At 45.2% G+C, this 19,044-nt stretch overlaps 1 protein-coding gene across 1 annotated transcript in view; it reads left to right on the top strand.

The window, feature by feature from the left end:
• Window positions 1–19,044, top strand: part of CFAP221 (cilia and flagella associated protein 221) — a 164,435-nt gene that overhangs the window by 128,754 nt on the left and 16,637 nt on the right. Inside the window, 4 exon segments of the mRNA XM_038747004.1 lie at window positions 3,320–3,400; window positions 9,912–10,019; window positions 11,148–11,288; window positions 18,803–18,961. Of these exon segments, the coding sequence (XP_038602932.1) occupies window positions 3,320–3,400; window positions 9,912–10,019; window positions 11,148–11,288; window positions 18,803–18,961 (489 nt within the window).

The raw sequence follows: 19,044 nt of genomic DNA, 5'->3' as shown, positions 1-19,044 counted from the left end.
GGGATACAAGGTGATCAAGTTGTCCCATGTAGGGCTCACAGTCTTAATACTGCATTTACTATTATTATTATTATTATCGTCATTATTTGTTGAAAGTCTGGACTTGGGAGTCAGAACAATAATAATAATAATAATAATTGTGGTTCAAATCCCGGCTCTGCCAATTGTCAGCTGTGTGCCTTAGGGCAAGTCACTTCACTTCTCTGTGCCTCAGTTACCTCATCTCTAAAATGGGGATTAAGACTGTGAGCTCCCCGTGGGACAATCTAATCACCTTGTAACCTCCCCAGCGCTTAGAACAGTGCTTTGCACATAGTAAGCGCTTCATAAATGCCATTATTATTAATATGCACTTACTATGTGCCAGGCACTATTCTAAGCACTGGGGTAGATAATAATAATAATCATAATGATGGTCTTTGTTAAGCGCTTACTATGTGCCAAGCACTGTTCTAAGCACTGGGGAAGATACAAGGTAATCAGGTTGTCCCATGGGGGGCTCACAGTCTTCATCCCCATTTCACAGATGAGGGAACTGAGGCACAGAGAAGTCAAGTGACTTGCCCAAGCTCCCGGCTCTGCCACCTGCATGCTGCGTGACCTTGGGCAAGCCACTTAACCTCTCTGGGCCTCAGTTCCCTCAACCATCAAATGGGGGTTAAGACTGTGAGCCCCACGCGACCGGGATTGTCACTATTTATCATTCATTCATTCAATCATATTTATTGAGCGCTTACTGTGTGCAGAGTATACTTTCCCAAGCGCTCATTACAGCGCTCTGCACACAGTAAGCGCTTAAAAGATACGATTGAATGAATGAATGAATTTGGGACAGGAACCATGCCCGACCGAATTGGCTTCTGTCTCCCCCAGCGCTCAGTACAGTGCCTGGCACAGAGTAAGCGCTTAGCAAATACCACAGTTATCATTTTGAGACTTCAGTAATAATAATTTTGGTATTTGTTAAGCGCTTAATATGTGCCAAGCACTGGTCTAAGCGCTGGGGGAGATACACGGTCATCAGGTTGTCCCACATGGGGCTCACGGTCTTAATCCCCATTTTCCAGATGAGGGAACTGAGGCCCAGAGAAGTGAAGTGACTCGCCCAAAGTCACACAGCTGATAAGGGGAGGACCCGGGATTAGAACCCGTGACCTCTGACTCCCAAGCCTGGGCTCTTTCCACTGAGCCACGCTGCTTCTCTATCTGATGGTTTCCCAAGGGGCCAGTCGCAGAAGGCAGCTTCTCGTTAATAATGATAATAATAATGGCATTTATTAAGCGCTTACTATGTGCAGTGCACTGTTCTAAGCGCTGGGGAGGTTACAAGGTGACCAGGTTGTCCCACGGGGGGCTCACAGTCTTAATCCCCATTTTACAGATGAGGGAACTGAGGCACAGAGAATAATAATAATGATAATAATTTTGGTATTTACTATGTGCCAAGCATTGTTCTAAGCACTGGGGGAGATACAAGGTAAGCAGGTTGTCCCACATGGGGCTTACAGTCTTCATCCCCATTTTCCAGATGAGGGAACTGAGGCCCAGAGAAGTGAAGTGACTTGCCCAAAGTCACCCAGCTCATAAGTGGCGGAGCCGGGATTAGCACCCATGACTTCTGACTTCAAAGCCCGGGCTCTTTCCACTGAGCCACGCGGCTTCTCATGCTGCTTGATCTTATAATAATAATAATAATAATAATGGCATTTATTAAACGCTTACTATGTGCAAAGCACTGTTCTTAGGGAAGCTTCGGTTTGCTGTGGGCCTGAAGGTGACCACTCTCCCTGCGTCTGTGGGGCAGAGAGTAATAATAATAATAATAATAATAATAATGGCATTTATAAAGCACTTACTATGTGCAAAGCACTGTTCTAAGCGCCGGGGAGGTTACAAGGTGATCAGGTTGTCCCACGGGGGGCTCACAGTCTTAATCCCCATTTTACAGATGAGGGAACTGAGGCCCAGAGAAGTGACGTGACTTGCCCAAAGTCACACAGCTGACAGTTGGCGGAGCCAGGATAATAATAATAATAATAATAATAATAATAATAATAATAATAATGGTATTTGTTAAGCGCTTGCTATGTGCAAAGCACTGTTCTAAGCGCTGGGGAGGTTACAAGGTGATCAGGTTGTCCCACGTGGGGCTCACAGTCTCAATCCCCATTTTACAGATGAGGTAACTGAGGCCCAGAGAAGTGAAGTGACTTGCCCAAAGTCACACAGCTGACAATTGGCAGAGCCGGGATTTGAACCCAGGACCTCTAACTCCAAAGCCCGGGCTCTTTTCCACTGAGCCACGCTGCTCAAGGCCTGAGGACTGTGAGCCCACTGTTGGGTAGGGACCGTCTCTCTATGTTGCCAACTTGGACTTCCCGAGCGCTTAGTCCAGTGCTCTGCACACAGTAAGCGCTCAATAAATACGATTGAATGAATGAATAAATGGAGCCGGGATTTGAACCCATGACCTCTAACTCCAAAGCCCAGGCTCTTTTCCACTGAGCCACGCTGCTCAAGGCCTGAAGACTGTGAGCCCGCTGTTGGGTAGGGACCGTCTCTATATGTTGCCAACTTGGACTTCCCAAGCACTTAGTCCAGTGCTCTGCTCACAGTAAGCGCTCAATAAATACGATTGAATGAATGAATGAATGACGACCCTGAGCCGCCTCCCCTCCCCGAGGCGGACCGGTCCGGCCAAGCACCCCCAAACTCTTTCCCCCCAAAACCACCCGCCACGAGACGGTGAAACCGCCAATGTTGGTGGCATTCGTTCATTCATTCATTCAGTCATAGGTCATGGGTTCAAATCCCGGCTCTGCCACCTGTCAGCTGTGTGACTTTGGGCAAGTCACCTCACTTCTCTGGGCCTCATTTACCTCATCTGGAAAATGGGGATTAAGACTGGGAGCCCCCCGTGGGACAACCTGATCACCTTGTAACCTCCCCAGTGCTTAGAATGGTGCTTTGCACATAGTAAGCGCTTAATAAATGCCGTCATCATTATTATTATTATTATTGAGCGCTTACTGTGTGCAGAGCACTGTACTAAGCGCTTGGGAAGGACAAGTTGGCAACATATAGAGACCCGCTGCTGAGGAGCGGAGGGCCGGGAGGGGAAAGAAGGGCCGGGCCCACCTTCCCGCATCTGTCTAGCCTGTGAGCCCGCTGTTGGGTAGGGACCGTCTCTATATGTTGCCAACTTGGACTTCCCAAGCGCTTAGTACAGTGCTCTGCACACAGTAAGCGCTCAATAAATACAATTGATTGATTGATTGTTTGATTTATTGATAGACTGTCACGGTTTTCCCTGTTTCAGGCTCCGGATGGACTGGGCCCAGTCCCTATCCCGGCTCCGGACGTCCGTCTCAAACAGTCCCAGGCCTTGTTCAACCTACAGGTCGGTGCTCCGTCCCCTCCCGCCCCCCGAGCCCCCTCGTCCAGCCGGACCACCCTATTCCCTAGAGAATCAATCAATCAATCGTATTTATTGAGCGCTCACTGTGTGCAGAGCACTGTACTAAGCGCTTGGGAAGTCCAAATTGGCAACATATAGAGATGGTCCCTACCCAACAGTGGGCTCACAGTCTAAAAGACTAGAGAAGCAGCGTGGCTCAGTGGAAAGAGCCCGGGCTTTGGAGTCAGAGGGCGTGGGTTCATTCATTCATTCATTCATTCATTCATTCATTCATTCATTCACTCATTCAATCGTATTTATAATAAATCAATAATAATGGCATTTATTAAGCGCTTACTATGTGCAAAGCACCGTTCTAAGAGCTGGGGAGGTTACAAGGTGATCAGGTTGTCCCACGGGGGGCTCACAGTCTTAATCCCCCTTTCACAGATAAGGTAACTGAGGCCCAGAGAAATGAAGTGACTTGCCCAAAGTCACACAGCTGACAATTGGCTGACAATTCTAGAGTGTGAGCCCACTGTTGGGTAGGGACCGTCTCTATGTGTTGCCAACTTGGACTTCCCAAGCGCTTAGTACAGTGCTCTGCACACAGTGAGCTCTCAATAAATACGATTGAATGAATGAATGACGGAGACACACAACAGACATGTGGCGGAGCTGGGATTTGAACCTCTGACCTCTGACTCCAAAGCCCGGGCTCTTTCCACTGAGCCACGCTGCTTCTCTATTTATTGAGCGCCTACTGTGTGCAGAGCACACTGTACTAAGCGCTTGGGAAGTCCAAGCTGGCAACATATAGAGACGGTCCCTACCCAACCGCGGGCTCACAGTCTAGAAGGTTTGAATCCCGGCTACGCCCCGTCTGTTGTGTGACCTTGGGCAAGTCACTTCACTTCTCTGAGCCTCAGTTACCTCATCTGGAAAATGGGGATTAAGGCTGTGAGCCCCCAGTGGGACAACCTCATCACCTCATATCCCCCCCGCAGTGCTTAGAACAGTGCTTCAATCATTCATTCATTCATTCAATCGTATTTATTGAGCGCTTGCTGTGTGCAGAGCACTGTACTAAGAGCTTGGGAAGTCCAAGTTGGCAACATATCATCCCCTTTGGCCACTCCATCCCCTGGGCTCCTCCATCCCCCTGGACCACCCTACCCCCCCTTCTAGACTGTGAGCCCACTGTTGGGTAGGGATCGTCTCTATATGTTGCCAACTTGGACTTCCCAAGCGCTTAGTACAGTGCTCTGCACACAGTAAGCACTCAATAAATACGATTGATGGATTGATTGATTGATTGACGCTCCATCCGCTCAGACAGCTCCATCCCCTTAGGCCTTTCATCCACCACATCACCCTCCGGGCCACTCTGTCCCTCCTCGGGCCACTAACAATAATAATAATAATGAAGATAGCATTTGTTAAGCGCTTACTATGTGCCAGGCACTGTTCTAAGCACTGGGGTAGATAAATCAATCAATCAATCGTATTTATTGAGTGCTTACTGTGTGCAGAGCACTGTACTAAGCGCTTAGAAAGTAATCAGCTGGACACAGTCCCTGTCCCACATGGTGCTCCCAATTAGACTGTGAGCCCACTGTTGGGTGGGGACTGTCTCTATATGTTGCCAACTTGGAATTCCCAAGCGCTTAGTACAGTGCTCTGCACACAGTAAGTGCTCAATAAATACGTTTGATTGATTGATGAGGGAACTGAAGCCCAGAGAAGGGAAGTGACTCGCCCAAGGTCACACAACAGACAAGTTCTAATGGGTTCTAATCCCGGCTCTGCCACTTCATAATAATAATAATAATGGCATTTATTAAGCACTTACTATGTGCAAAGCACTGTTCTAAGTGCTGGGGAGGTTACAAGGTGATCAGGTTGTCCCACAGGGGCCTCACAGTCTCAGTCCCCATTTTACAGATGAGGGAACTGAGGCCCAGAGAAGTGAAGTGACTCGCCCAAAGTCACCCAGCTGACAATTGGTGGAGCCGGGATTGTCTGCTGTGGGACCTCGGGCGAGTCACCTCCCTTCTCTGGGCCTCAGTGACCTTATCTGGAAAATGGAGATTGAGACTGGGAGCCCCCCGTGGGACAGGGACTGTGTCCAACTTGATTTGCTTGTATCCACCCCAGCGCTTAGTACAGTGCCTGGCACATAATAAGCGCTTAACAAATACTATCATTATCATCATCATTATTAAGGGGCCAGGATTAGAACCCATGACCGCCTGTCTCCCAGGCCCGGCTCTAGCCGCTAAGCGAGAAGCAGCGTGGCTCAGTGGAAAGAGCCCGGGCTTTGGAGTCAGAGGTCATGGGTTCGAATCCCGGCTCTGCCACTAGTCAGCTGGGTGAATTTGGGCAAGTTACTTCACTTCTCTGGGCCTCAGTTCCCTCATCTGTAAAATGGGGATGAAGACTTTGAGCCCCCTCTGGGACAACCTGATCACCTTGTATCCCCCCAGTGCTTAGAACAGTGCTTTGCACATAGTAAGCGCTTAACAAATACCATCGTTTTATTTTATTTTATTTATATAAACCGTGCAGTAACAGTCCCCCTGCCTCTGGATGATCTGTCCCCCAGGCTGCTCAACTTGAACTTCTCAAGCACTTAGTACAGTGCTCTGCACACAGTAAGCACTCAATAAATACGATTGATTGATTGACTGATTGATTGATTGATTGATTGCTCCCCTGGAATCCAGAAAATCCGTAGTTTATGAGGAACAGCGTGGCGGCCTAATGGAGAGAGCTTGGGCCTAAACGTCAGAAGGACCTGGGTTCTAATCCCGGCTCCGCCACTCCTCTGCCGTTCGAGACCTTGGGCAAATCACTTTATTCATTCAATCGTATTTATTGAGCGCTTACTGTGTGCAGAGCACTGTACTAAGCACTTGGGAAGTCCAAGTTGGCAACATATAGAGATGGTCCCTACCCAACAGTGGGCTCACTGTCTAGAAGGGGGAGACAGAGAACAAAACGTATTAACAAAATCAAATAAATAGAATAAATATGTACAAATAAAATAGAGTAATAAATATGTACAAACATATATACATATATACACTATATATATACTTTACTTCTCGGCGCCTCAGTTCTCTCTCTATTTGTGCATATTTATTCTATTTATTTTATTTTGTTAGTATGTTTTGTTTTGTTCTCTGTCTCCCCCTTCTAGACTGTGAGCCCGCTGTTGGGTAGGGACCGTCTCTAGATGTTGCCAACTTGGACTTCCCAAGCGCTTAGTACAGTGCTCTGCACACAGTAAGCGCTCAGTAAGCACAGTAAGCACTCAGGAGGAGCAGCGTGGCTCAGTGGAAAGAGCACGGGCTTTGGAGTCAGAGGTCATGGGTTCGAACGCCGACTCTACCACGTCTGCTGTGTGACCTTGGGCAAGTCACTTAACTTCTCTGAGCCTCAGTTACCTCATCTGTAAAACGGGGATGAAGACTGTGAGCCCCACGTGGGACAACTTGATCACCTTGTAACTGCCCCCCCAGCACTTAGAACAGTGCTCTGCACATAGTAAGCGCTTAACAAATGCCATTATTATTATTATTATCATTATTAATAAATACGATTGAATGAATCATCAATCGTATTTGTTGAGCGCTTAGTGTGTGCAGAGCACTGTACTAAGCGCTTGAGAAGGACAAATTGGCAACATATAGAGACAGTCCCTACCCAACAGTGGGCTCACGGTCTAAAAGAAAGAATGAGTGAATGAATGGAAAATGGGATGAAGACCGTGAGCCCCACGGGGGACAGGGACTGGGTCCAACCTGATTTGCTTGGATCCACCCCAGCGCTTAGTACAGTGCCCGGCCCACAGGAAGCGCTCAACAAATACCACAATCGTTTTTATCGTTGTCATTATTATTCCATTTCTGAAACCTGCAGAGCCCCAGTAATGGGGACCAAGTGTGGGTTGTGAAGGGGCCTTGGTCTCTTGCAACTGTGTGTGTGTGTGTGTGTGTGTGTGTGTGTGTGTGTGTGTGTGTGTGTGTGTGTGTGTGTGTGTGTGTGTGTGTGTGTGTGTGTGTGTGTGTGTGTGTGTGATGGGTGAGATCACACCATGGCTCAGTGGAAAGAGCCCGGGCTTTGGAGTCCGAGGTCATGGGTTCAAATCCTGGCTCTGCCAATTGTCAGCTGGGTGACTTTGGGCAAGTCACTTCACTTCTCTGGGCCTCAGTGACCTCATCTGTAAAATGGGGATGAAAACTGTGAGCCCCCCGTGGGACAACCTGATCACCTTGTAACCTCCCCAGCGCTTAGAACAGTGCTTTGCACATAGTAAGCGCTTAATAAATGCCACTATTATTATTATTATTATTATAATAAATGTGGTATTTTTTAAGTACTTACTATGTGTCAAACACTGTACCAAGCGCTGGAGAAGATACACGCAGATGGGGTTGGACCCAATCCCTGTCCCCCGTGGGGCTCACCGTCTTAATTCCCATTTTACAGATGAGGGAACCGAGGCCCAGAGAAGTGAAGTGACTTGCCCAAGGTCTCACAGCAGACATGTGTTAGAGCCGCGATTAGAACCCATGACCCCATGCCACCCCCAGACTGACCACCACCCCCCTGCTGCCAGTCCTGGGGGGCAAGTCACTTCACTTCTCGGAGCCTCAGTTCCCTCATCTGTAAAATGGGGATGAAGACTGTGAGCCCCACGTGGGACAACCTGATCACCTTATATGCCCCCAGCGCTTAGAACAGTGCTTTGCACATAGTAAGCGCTTAACAAATGCCATTATTATTATTATTATTATTATGATTATTACCATGACCCCCAGCCAGCCATGACCCCCCAACACCAATTTCCCCACCGGGCCAGGGCCCAGCTGGCCAAGCCAACCTCCATTCATTCATTCATTCATTCATTCATTCATTCATTCATTCAATCGTATTTATTGAGCGCTTACTGCGCGCAGAGCACTGTACTAAGCGCTCGGGAAGTCCAAGTTGGCAACATATAGAGACGGTCCCTACCTACGGTTCCTCCATCACCTACTGGAGGTAGACTGAGAAGCAGTGTGGCTTAGGCTTATTACTCTATTTATTTATTAATTTATTTGTACATATTTATTATATTTATTTTATTTTGCTAATATGTTTTGTTGTCTGTCTTCCCCTTCTAGACTGTGAGCCCGCCGTTGGGTAGGGACCGTCTCCATATGTTGCCAACTTGGGACTTCCCAAGCGCTTAGTCCAGTGCTCTGCACACAGTAAGCGCTCAATAAATACAATTGATTGATTGATTCAGCTGCCTCATCTGTAATATGGGGATTCAGTCTCTGTTCTCCTATTACTCTATTTATCCACTCTATTTATTTATTTATTTATTTTACTTGTACGTATCTATTCGATTTATTTTATTTTGTTATTAGGTTTGGTTTTGTTCTCTGTCTCCCCCTTCTAGACTGTGAGCCCGTCGTTGGGTAGGGACCGTCTCCATATGTTGCCAACTTGGGACTTCCCAAGCGCTTAGTCCAGTGCTCTGCACACAGGAAGCGCTCAATAAATACGATTGAATGAATGAATGAATGAATGAAAGACCCCGGGCTTGGGAGTCAGAGGTCATGCGTTCTAATCCTCCCTTCCCCACAGCATCTGCATATATGTATATATGTTTGTACATATTTATTACTCTATTTATTTATTTATTTTACTTGTACCTATTCTATTTATTTATTTTATTTTGTTAATATGTTTTGTTTTGTTCTCTGTCTCCCCCTTTTAGACTGTGAGCCCACTGTTGGGTAGGGACCGTCTCTAGATGTTGCCAACTTGTAATTCCCAAGCGCTTAGTCCAGTGCTCTGCACACAGTAAGCGCTCAATAAATACGATTGAATGAATGAATGAATGAATTAATTAATTAATTAATTAATTAATTAATTAATGAAAGACCCCGGGCTTGGGAGTCAGAGGTCATGGGTTCTAATTCCGGCTCTGCCACTTGTCTGTTGTGTGACTTCGGGCAAGCCACTTCACTTCTAGACAGTGAGCCCACCGTTGGGTAGGGACCGTTTCTCTATGTTGCCAACTTGCCCTTCCCAAGCGCTTAGTACAGTGCTCTGCACACAGCAAGCACTCAATAAATACGATTGGATGAATGAATGAATACTCTGCGCCTCAGTTCCCTCATCTGGAAGATGGGGATGACGCCTCTGAGCCCTCCATGGGACAACCCGATTACCTTGTATCTACCCCAGCGCTTGGAACAGTGCTTGGCACATATTAAGCGCTTAACAAATGTTATTATTATTATTATACTATTACATATAATAATATTATATATAATAATTTTAGACTGTGAGCCCACTGTTGGGTAGGGACTGTCTCTATATGTTGCCAACTTGTACTTCCCAAGCGCTTAGTCCAGTGCTCTGCACACAGTAAGCGCTGAATAAATATGATTGATGGATTATTATTATTATTATTATTATTTATTATTATCATTATTATTATTATTACCGGCAGGTCCCTCAGCTGTCCAGCCTCATGGGCTACGTGCCCGTCTGCGTGCAGAAGGCGGCCACCAGCTACAGAGCCCAGAAGCCCTCCCAACCCCTGCAGGGGGGTCCACAGGTACCTCCTTCCCACCCTCCAGACCCCCATCCTGGGACCCCCTGCCCCAATAATAATAATAATAATAATAATAATAATAATAATAATAATAATAATAATAATAATAATAATAATAATAAAATATTATATTATATATAATTATAATATAATAATATTTTATTATTATATATTATATCATTATTATTATCAATCATAAATAATGAGATAAGAAATTAAATATAATTATATTATAATAAACAATATTATAATAATAAATGATAATAAATAATATAACAAATAATATAATAATATATTATTATTAAATATAAATAATTGTTAATAATTATAATAATGGCATTTACTAAGCGCTTACTATGTGAAAAGCACCATTCTAAGCACTGGGGAGGTTACAAGGTGATCAGGTTGTCCCACGGGGTGGCTCACAGTCTTCATCCCCATTATACAGATGAGGTCACTGAGGCCCAGAGAAGTGAAGTGACTTGCCCAAATAATAATAATAATAATGATGGCATTTATTAAGCGCTTACTATGTGCAAAGCACCGTTCTATGCACTGGGGAGGATACAAGGGGATCAGGTTGTCCCACGTGGGGGCTCAGTGGAAAGAGTCCAGGCTTTGGAGTAAGAGGTCATGGGTTCGAGTCCCCACTCCGCCACATGTCTGCTGTGTGACCTTGGGCAAGTCATTTAACGTCTCTGAGCCTCAGTTACCTCATCTGTAAAATGGGGATTAAGAGTGTGAGCCCCACGTGGGACAACTTGGTCACCTTGTATCCCCCCCAGAGCTTAGAACAGTGCTTGGCACATAGTAAGCACTTCATAAATGCTATTATCATTATTATTGCTATTAAATTTCAACGTTACTAATACTATTCATTCATTCCATCATGTTTATTGAGCCCTTACTGTGTGCAGGGCACTGTACTGAGCGTTTGGGAGAGGACAGTACAAGAATAAACGGATACATTCCGTGCCCACAATGAGCTGGCAGTGTCCCTCCCGCCCCAGGAGTCCCCAGACCCCCGTCCCAAGCCCCCCTGCCACCCCATTCCCCTTCTTGGGACCCCCCACCACCCTCCCCGCCCCACGGCCCCGGCCTGGAGGCCCCCACTCTCTGTTGGCCCCCCAGGACGAGCTCATCCCAACCGCCGGACCACCAGTGCGGGCGTCCAGCCAAGTCCGGCCTGGTCCCACCAAGCTGGGCCTTGGGACCCTTGGGCCCCCAACCACCCTGCTCCAGCCTCCGGACTGCCCACCGCTGCGCATTTTCGTGAGTAAATCAATCAATCGATCAATCAATCAATCGTATTTATTGAGCTCTTACTATGTGCAGAGCACTGTACTGAGCGCTTGGGAAGTACAAATTGGCAACACATAGAGACAGTCCCTACCCAACAGTGGGCTCACAGTCTAAAAGGGGGGAGACAGAGAACAGAACCAAACATACCAACAAAATAAAATAAATAGGATAGAAATGTACAAGTAAAATAAATAAATAAATAAATAAATAGAGTAATAAAACCTGCCCTCATTCATTCAATCGTATTTATTGAGCGCTTACTGTGTGCGGAGCACTGGACTAGGCGCTTGGGAAGTCCAAGTTGGCAACGTATAGAGACGGTCCCTACCCAACGGCGGGCTCACAGTCTAGAAATCTGGTACTGGTTAAAATTCATTCATTAATTCGTACTTATTGAGCGCTTACTGTGTGCAGAGCACTGGACTAAGCGCTTGGGAAGTACAAGTTGGCAACCGTTCCTTCCTCTCCCCCTCCTCCCTCTCTCCATCCCCCCCGCCTTACCTCCTTCCCTTCCCCACAGCACCTGTATATATGTACATATGTTTGTATGGATTTATTACTCTATTTATTTTACTTGTACATATTTATTCTATTTATTTTATTCCATTAATATGTTTTGTTTTGCTCTCGTTGGTACGGATTTATTACTCTATTTTACATGTACATATTTATTCTATTTATTTTATTCTATTAATATGTTTTGTTTTGCTCTCGTTTGTACGGGTTTATTACTCTATTTTACTGGTACATATTTATTCTATTTATTTTATTCTATTAATATGTTTTGTTTTGCTCTCGTTGGTACGGATTTATTACTCTATTTTACTTGTACATATTTATTCTATTTATTTTATTCTATTAATATGTTTTGTTTTGCTCTCGTTTGTACGGATTTATTACTCTATTTATTTTACTTGTACATATTTATTCTATTTATTTGATTCTATTAATATGTTTTGTTCTCTGTCTCCCCCTTCTAGACTGTGAGCCCACTGTTGGGTAGGGACCGTCTCTATCTGTTGCCAAATTGTACTTCCCAAGCGCTTAGTCCAGTGCTCTGCACACAGTAAGCGCTCAATACATACGATTGAATGAATGAGTAATTATGGTACTGGTTATCATTGTTATTGATAATAATAATTGCGGTATTTGTTATGCATTCATTCATTCAATCGTATTTATTGAGCGCTTACTGTGTGCCGAGTACTGGACTAAGTGCTTGGGAAGTACAAGTTGGCAACATATAGAGACGGTCCCTACCCAACATTCATTCATTCATTCAATCGTATTTATTGAGCGCTTACTGTGTGGAGAGCACTTACTAAGCGCTTGGGAAGTACAAGTTGGCAACCGTTCCTTCCTCTCTCCCTCCTCCCCCTCTCCATCACCGCCGCCTTACCTCCCTCATTCCCTTCCCCACAGCACCTGTATATATGTGTATATGTTTGTACGGATTTATTACTCTATTTATTTTACTTGTACATATATATTCTATTTATTTTATCCTGTTAAAATGTTTTGTTTTGTTCTCTGTCTCCCCCTTCTCGACTGTGAGCCCACTGTTGGGTAGGGACCGTCTCTAGATGTTGCCAACTTGGACTTCCCAAGCGCTTAGTACACTGCTCTGCACAAAGTAAGTGTTCAATAAATACGATTGAATGAATGAATGAATGAATGAACATATAGAGACGGTCCCTACCCAACAGCGGTGGGGGCGGGGGGGGGGGGGCGCCTGGGGGAGGGAAAAGGCCACTATGCTTCCCCCACATGGTATTCTATAATAATAATAATAATAATAATGATAATGATGGCATTCATTCATTCACTCATCCATTCAATTCATTCAATCGTATTTATTGAGCGCTCACTGTGTGCAGAGCACTGTACTAAGCGCTTGGGAAGTACAAGTTGGCAACATATAGAGACGGTCCCTACCCAACAGTGGGAGGGCAGGCTGGGGGAGGGAAAAGGTCACTATGCTACCCCCACATGGTGTTCTGTAATGATAATAATAATAGTGGTGGCATTTATTCATTCACTCATCCATTCAATTCATTCAATCATATTCATTGAGTGCTTACTGTGTGCAGAGTACTGTACTATTGAGAAGTACAAGTTGGCAACATATAGAGACGGTCCCTACCCAACAGTGGGATGGCGGGCTGGGGGAGAAAAGGCCACTACGCTCCCCGCACGTGGTGTTCTACAATAATAATAATAATAATAATGATGGTATTTATTCATTCATTCATTCATTCAATTCATTCAATCGTATTTATTGAGCACTTACTGTGTGCAGAGCACTGTACTAGGCGCTTGGGAAGTACAAGTTGGCAACATATAGAGACGGTCCCTACCCAACAGCAGTCTCACAGTCTAGAAGGGGGAGACAGAGAACAAAACCAAACATATTAACAAAATAAAATAAATAGAATAAAGATGAATAAAATAGAATAAACAATCTCCTCTTGGGGGAGATGGGCCCTTCAGCAAGATTTTGAAGTGGGGGGGAGAGTCATTGTCTGTGGGATGAGGAGGGAGGGCGTCCAGGACAGAGAACAAAACCAAACATATCAACAAAATAAAATAAATAGAATAAAGATGAATAAAATAGGATAAACAATCTCCTCTTCATCATCATCATCATCAATCGTATTTATTGAGCGCTTACTGTGTGCAGAGCACTGTACTAAGCACTTGGGAGGTACAAGTTACTTGTACTTTCAAGTTACTTGTACTTGTACTTGTACAATCTCTCTTGGGGGAGATGGGCCTTCAGTAAGATTTTGAAGTGGGGGGGAGAGTCATTGTCTGTGGGATGAGGAGGGAGGGCATCCAGGACAGAGAACAAAACCAAACATATTAACAAAATAAAATAAATACAATAAAGATGAATAAAATAGAATGAACAATCTCCTCTTGGGGGAGATGGGCCTTCAGTAAGATTTTGAAGTGGGGAGGAGAGTCATTGTCGGTGGGATGAGGAGGGAGGGCGTCCAGGACAGAGAACAAAACCAAACATATCAACAAAATGAAATAAATAGAATAAAGATGAATAAAATAGAATAAACAATCTCCTCTTGGGGGAGATTGTACTTCCCAAGCGCTTAGTACAGTGCTGTGCACATAGTAAGCGCTCAATAAATACGATTGATGATGATGAGGTAGGATGTGGGCCTGGGGTCTGCGGTGAGAGAAATGGGATGTTGACATCCACCTGCTACCAAACAGAGAGAGCGAGGAAATCAGCTTATCCTTCCCAGAATAAGCTGAATGGTAAGCGCTTAGTACATTGCTCTGCACACAGTAAGTGCTCAATAAATACGATTGATGATAATAATCTTGTAGTTTTTGTTAAGGCCTTTCTATAATAATGTTGGCATTTGTTAAGCGCTTACTATGTGCAAAGCACTGTTCTAAGCGCTGGGGAGGCTATGAAGTGACCAGGTTGTCCCATGTGGGGCTCACAGTCTTAACCCCCATTTTCCAGATGAGGCAACTGAGGCTCAGAGAAGTTAAGTAACTTGCCCAAGGTCACACAGCAGACATGGGGCGGAGCCAGGATTCGAACTCATGACCTCTGACTCTAAAGCCCGGGCTCTTGCCACTGAGCCACGCCGCTTTTCTATGAACTAAGCGCTGGGGTAGTCAGCCCGCCGTTGGGTAGGGACCGTCTCTAGATGTTGCCAACTTGGACTTCCCAAGCGCTTAGTCCAGTGCTCTGCACACAGCAGGCGCTCAATAAATACGATGGAATGAATGAATGAATGAATGAGAGAAAGAGAGCAGGGATCGTGTCTACTGACTCTGTTGTCCTCTCCCAAGTGCTCAGCACAGTGCTCTTCACACGGCAGACTGTCAGCTCCTTGAGGGCAGGGACTGTGTCATTTAACTCTATTATCCTCCCTTCTAGATAACTCTATTAAATAATACACTGTTGGGTAGGGACCATCTCTCTGTGTTGCCGACTTGTACTTCCCAAGCGCTCAGTACAGTGCTCTGCACACAGTAAGCGCTCAATAAATACGATTGATTGATTGATTGATTGATTATCCTCTCCCAAGTGCTCTGCACTCAGCAGACTGGAGTCCCTCACACCCTGGAGTCATTAGAACAGTGCTTTGCGCATAGTAAGCGCTTAATAAATGCCATTATTATTATTATTCGTTCGTTCATTCAGTCGTATTCATTGAGCGCTTACTGTGTGCAGAGCACTGGACTAAGCGCTTGGGAAGTTGGTAGAGACGGTCCCTACCCAACAGTGGGCTCACAGTCTAGAAGGGGGAGACAAAGAACAAAACAAAGCATATTAACAGAATAAAATAGATAGAATAAATATGTACAAGTAAAATAAATAAATAGAGTCAGTCAGTCGTATTTATTGAGCGTTTATTGTGTGCAGAGCACTGTACTAAGCACTTGGGAGAGGACAATAGAACATGCTGGGAAGCAGCATGGTATAGTGGGGAGAACTTGGGCCTAGGAGTTGCGTTCTAATCCCGGCACCACCTCTTCTAAACTGTGAGCCAGTTGTTGGTTTGGAACCATCTCTATATAATAATAATAATAATAATAACAATAACAATAACAATAACAATAATAACAATAATAATGGCATTTGTTAAGTGCTTACTATGTGAAAGCACTGTTCTAAGCGCTGGGGGGGATACAATGGGATCAGATTGTCCCACGTGGGGCTCACAGTCTTCATCCCCATTTTCCAGATGAGGTAACTGAGGCTCAGAGAAGTTCAGTGACTTGCCCAAGGTCACACAGCAGGCATGTGTGCTGACAGAGGTCACGGGTTCAGATTCCGACCCCGCCACCTGTCTGGAGCACCTGAAGCAGCGTGGCTCAGTGGAGAAGAGCCCGGGCTTTGGAGTCAGAGGTCATGGGTTCAAACTTCGGCTCCGCCAATTGTCAGCTGTGTGACTTTGGGCAAGTCACTTCACTTCTCTGGGCCTCAGTTACCTCATCTGTAAAATGGGGATTGAGACTGTGAGCCCCACGTGGGACAACCTGATCACCTTGTAACCACCCCAGCGCTTAGAACAGTGCTTTGCACATAGTAAGCGCTTAACAAGTACCATCATTATCATTATTATTAAGTGACTTGCCTGAAGTCACCCAGCTGACAATTGGCAGAGCTGGGATTTGAACCCATGACCTCTGACTCCAAAGCCCGGGCTCTTCCCACCGAGCCATGCTGCTTCTCTGATGAAGACTGTGAGCCCCACGTGGGACAACCTCATCACCTTGTATCTCTCCCAGTGCTTAGAACAGTGCTCGGCGCATAGTAAGCGCTTAACAAATACCATCATTATTACTATTCTCTGAGCCTCAGTGACCTCATCTGGAAAATGGGGATTAAGACTGTGAGCCCCACGTGGGGCAACCTGATCACCTTGTATCCCCCCAGCGCTTAGAACAGTGCTCGGCGCATAGTAAGTGCTTAACAAATACCATCATTATTATAATTATTATTCTCTGAGCCTCAGTGACCTCATCTGGAAAATGGGGATTAAGACTGTGAGCCCCACGTGGGACAACCTGATCATCTTGTATCCCCCCAGTGCTTAGAACAGTGCTCGGTGCATTGTAAGCACTTAACAAATACCATCATTATTATCATTATTATTCTCTGAGCCTCAGTTCCCTCATCTGGAAAATGGGGATTAAGACTGTGAGCCCCACGTGGGACAACCTGATCACCTTGTATCTCCCCCAGCGCTTAGAACAGTGCTCGGCGCATAGTAAGCGCTTAACAAATACCATCATTATTATGATTATTATTCTATTAGCCTCAGTGACCTCATCTGGAAAATGGGGATGAAGACTGTGAACCCCACGTGGGACAACCTGATCACCTTGTATCTCCCCCAGTGCTTAGAACAGTGCTTGGCGCATAGTAAGCGCTTAACAAATACCACCATTATTATGATTATTATTCTCTGAGCCTCAGTGACCTCATCTGGAAAATGGGGATTAAGACTGTGAGCCCCACGTGGGACAACCTGATCACCTTGTATCTCCCCCAGCGCTTAGAACAGTGCTTGGCACATAGTAAGCGCTTAACAAATGCCATCATTATTATTATCGTCATTACATGTACTTGTACATATCTATTCTATTTATTTTATTTATTTTAGTTTGTTAGTATGTTTGGTTTTGTCTCCCCCTTTTAGACTGTGAGCCCACTGTTGAGTAGGGACTGTCTCTAGATGTTGCCAATTTGTACTTCCCAAGTGCTTAGTACAGTGCTCTGCACACAGCAAGCGCTCAATAAATACGATTGATGATGATGATCGTTATTATCATTATTATGCTTATAGTAACAGATCAATCAATCAATCAATCGTATTTATTGAGCGCTTACCGTGCGCAGAGCCCTGTAGCGTGGCTCAGTGGAAAAGAGCCCAGGCTTTGGAGTCAGAGGTCACAGGTTCAAATCCCGGCCCCGCCACTTGTCGTCTGCGTGACTTCGGGCAAGTCACTTCACTTCTCCGGGCCTCAGTGGCCTCATCTGGAAAATGGGGTTGAAGACTGTGAGCCCCACGTGGGACAACCTGATCACCTTGTAACCGCCCCAGCGCTTAGAACAGTGCTTTGCACATAGTAAGCGCTTCATAAATCAATCAATCAATCAATCAATCGTATTTATTGAGCGCTTACTATGTGCAGAGCACTGGACTAAGCGCTTGGGAAGTACAAATTGGCAACACATAGAGACAGTCCCTACCCAACAGTGGGCTCACAGTCTAAAAGGGGGAGAGAGCGAACAGAACCAAACATACCAACAAAATAAAATAAATAGGATAGAAATGTACAAGTAAAATAAATAAATAAGTAAATAAATAGAGTAATAAATATGTACAACCATATATACACATATACAGGTGCTGTGGGGAAGGGAAGGAGGTAAGATGGGGGGAGAAGGTGAGATGGGGGGATATGCCCATTAATGATATGGCATTAATGATAATCAATCAATCAATCAATCAATCAATCGTATTTATTGAGCGCTTACTATGTGCAGAGCACTGTACTAAGCGCTTGGGAAGTACAAATTGGCAACACATAGAGTCAGTCCCTACCCAACAGTGGGCTCACAGTCTAAAAGGGGGAGAGAGCGAACAGAACCAAACATACCAACAAAATAAAATAAATAGGATAGAAATGTACAAGTAAAATAAATAAATAAGTAAATAAATAGAGTAATAAATATGTACAACCATATATACACATATACAGGTGCTGTGGGGAAGGGAAGGAGGTAAGATGGGGGGAGAAGGTAAGATGGGGGGATATGCCCATTAATGATATGGCATTAATGATAAATGCCATCATTATTGTTACTAAGCTCTTGGGAAGTACAGGTTGGCAACAGAGTTGGCAAAATACCACGGTTATTGGTATTAGTATTGTCATTGTCACAGGTCACTGTACTAAACACTCTCTCACCGCTCCGCACTCTTCCTCCGTAGAATCCGTGCCCAGGACTGAGCGCCCCAAAAGCTCCCCTGTCGTACCCGGAGACCACCATCGAGTATCACGTGTGCCCGCTCCCCAAGTACGCGTTCACCGGCGAGTGCGCCCACGGTTCCAGTGTCCCCATTACCCAGCGACGTTTCCTCCATCACCAGGTACGCGAGGGCCCGGAAACGATTCCTCCAAAGAGCCCCCAAAGGACACAATCAATCAATCAATCAATCGTATTTATTGAGCG

Source organism: Tachyglossus aculeatus, chromosome 1 (assembly GCF_015852505.1).
Source record: "Tachyglossus aculeatus isolate mTacAcu1 chromosome 1, mTacAcu1.pri, whole genome shotgun sequence".
Lineage (NCBI taxonomy): Eukaryota > Metazoa > Chordata > Mammalia > Monotremata > Tachyglossidae > Tachyglossus > Tachyglossus aculeatus.
Note: the sequence above shows the minus strand (reverse complement) of the source record. Positions and strands in the feature narration are given on the sequence as shown.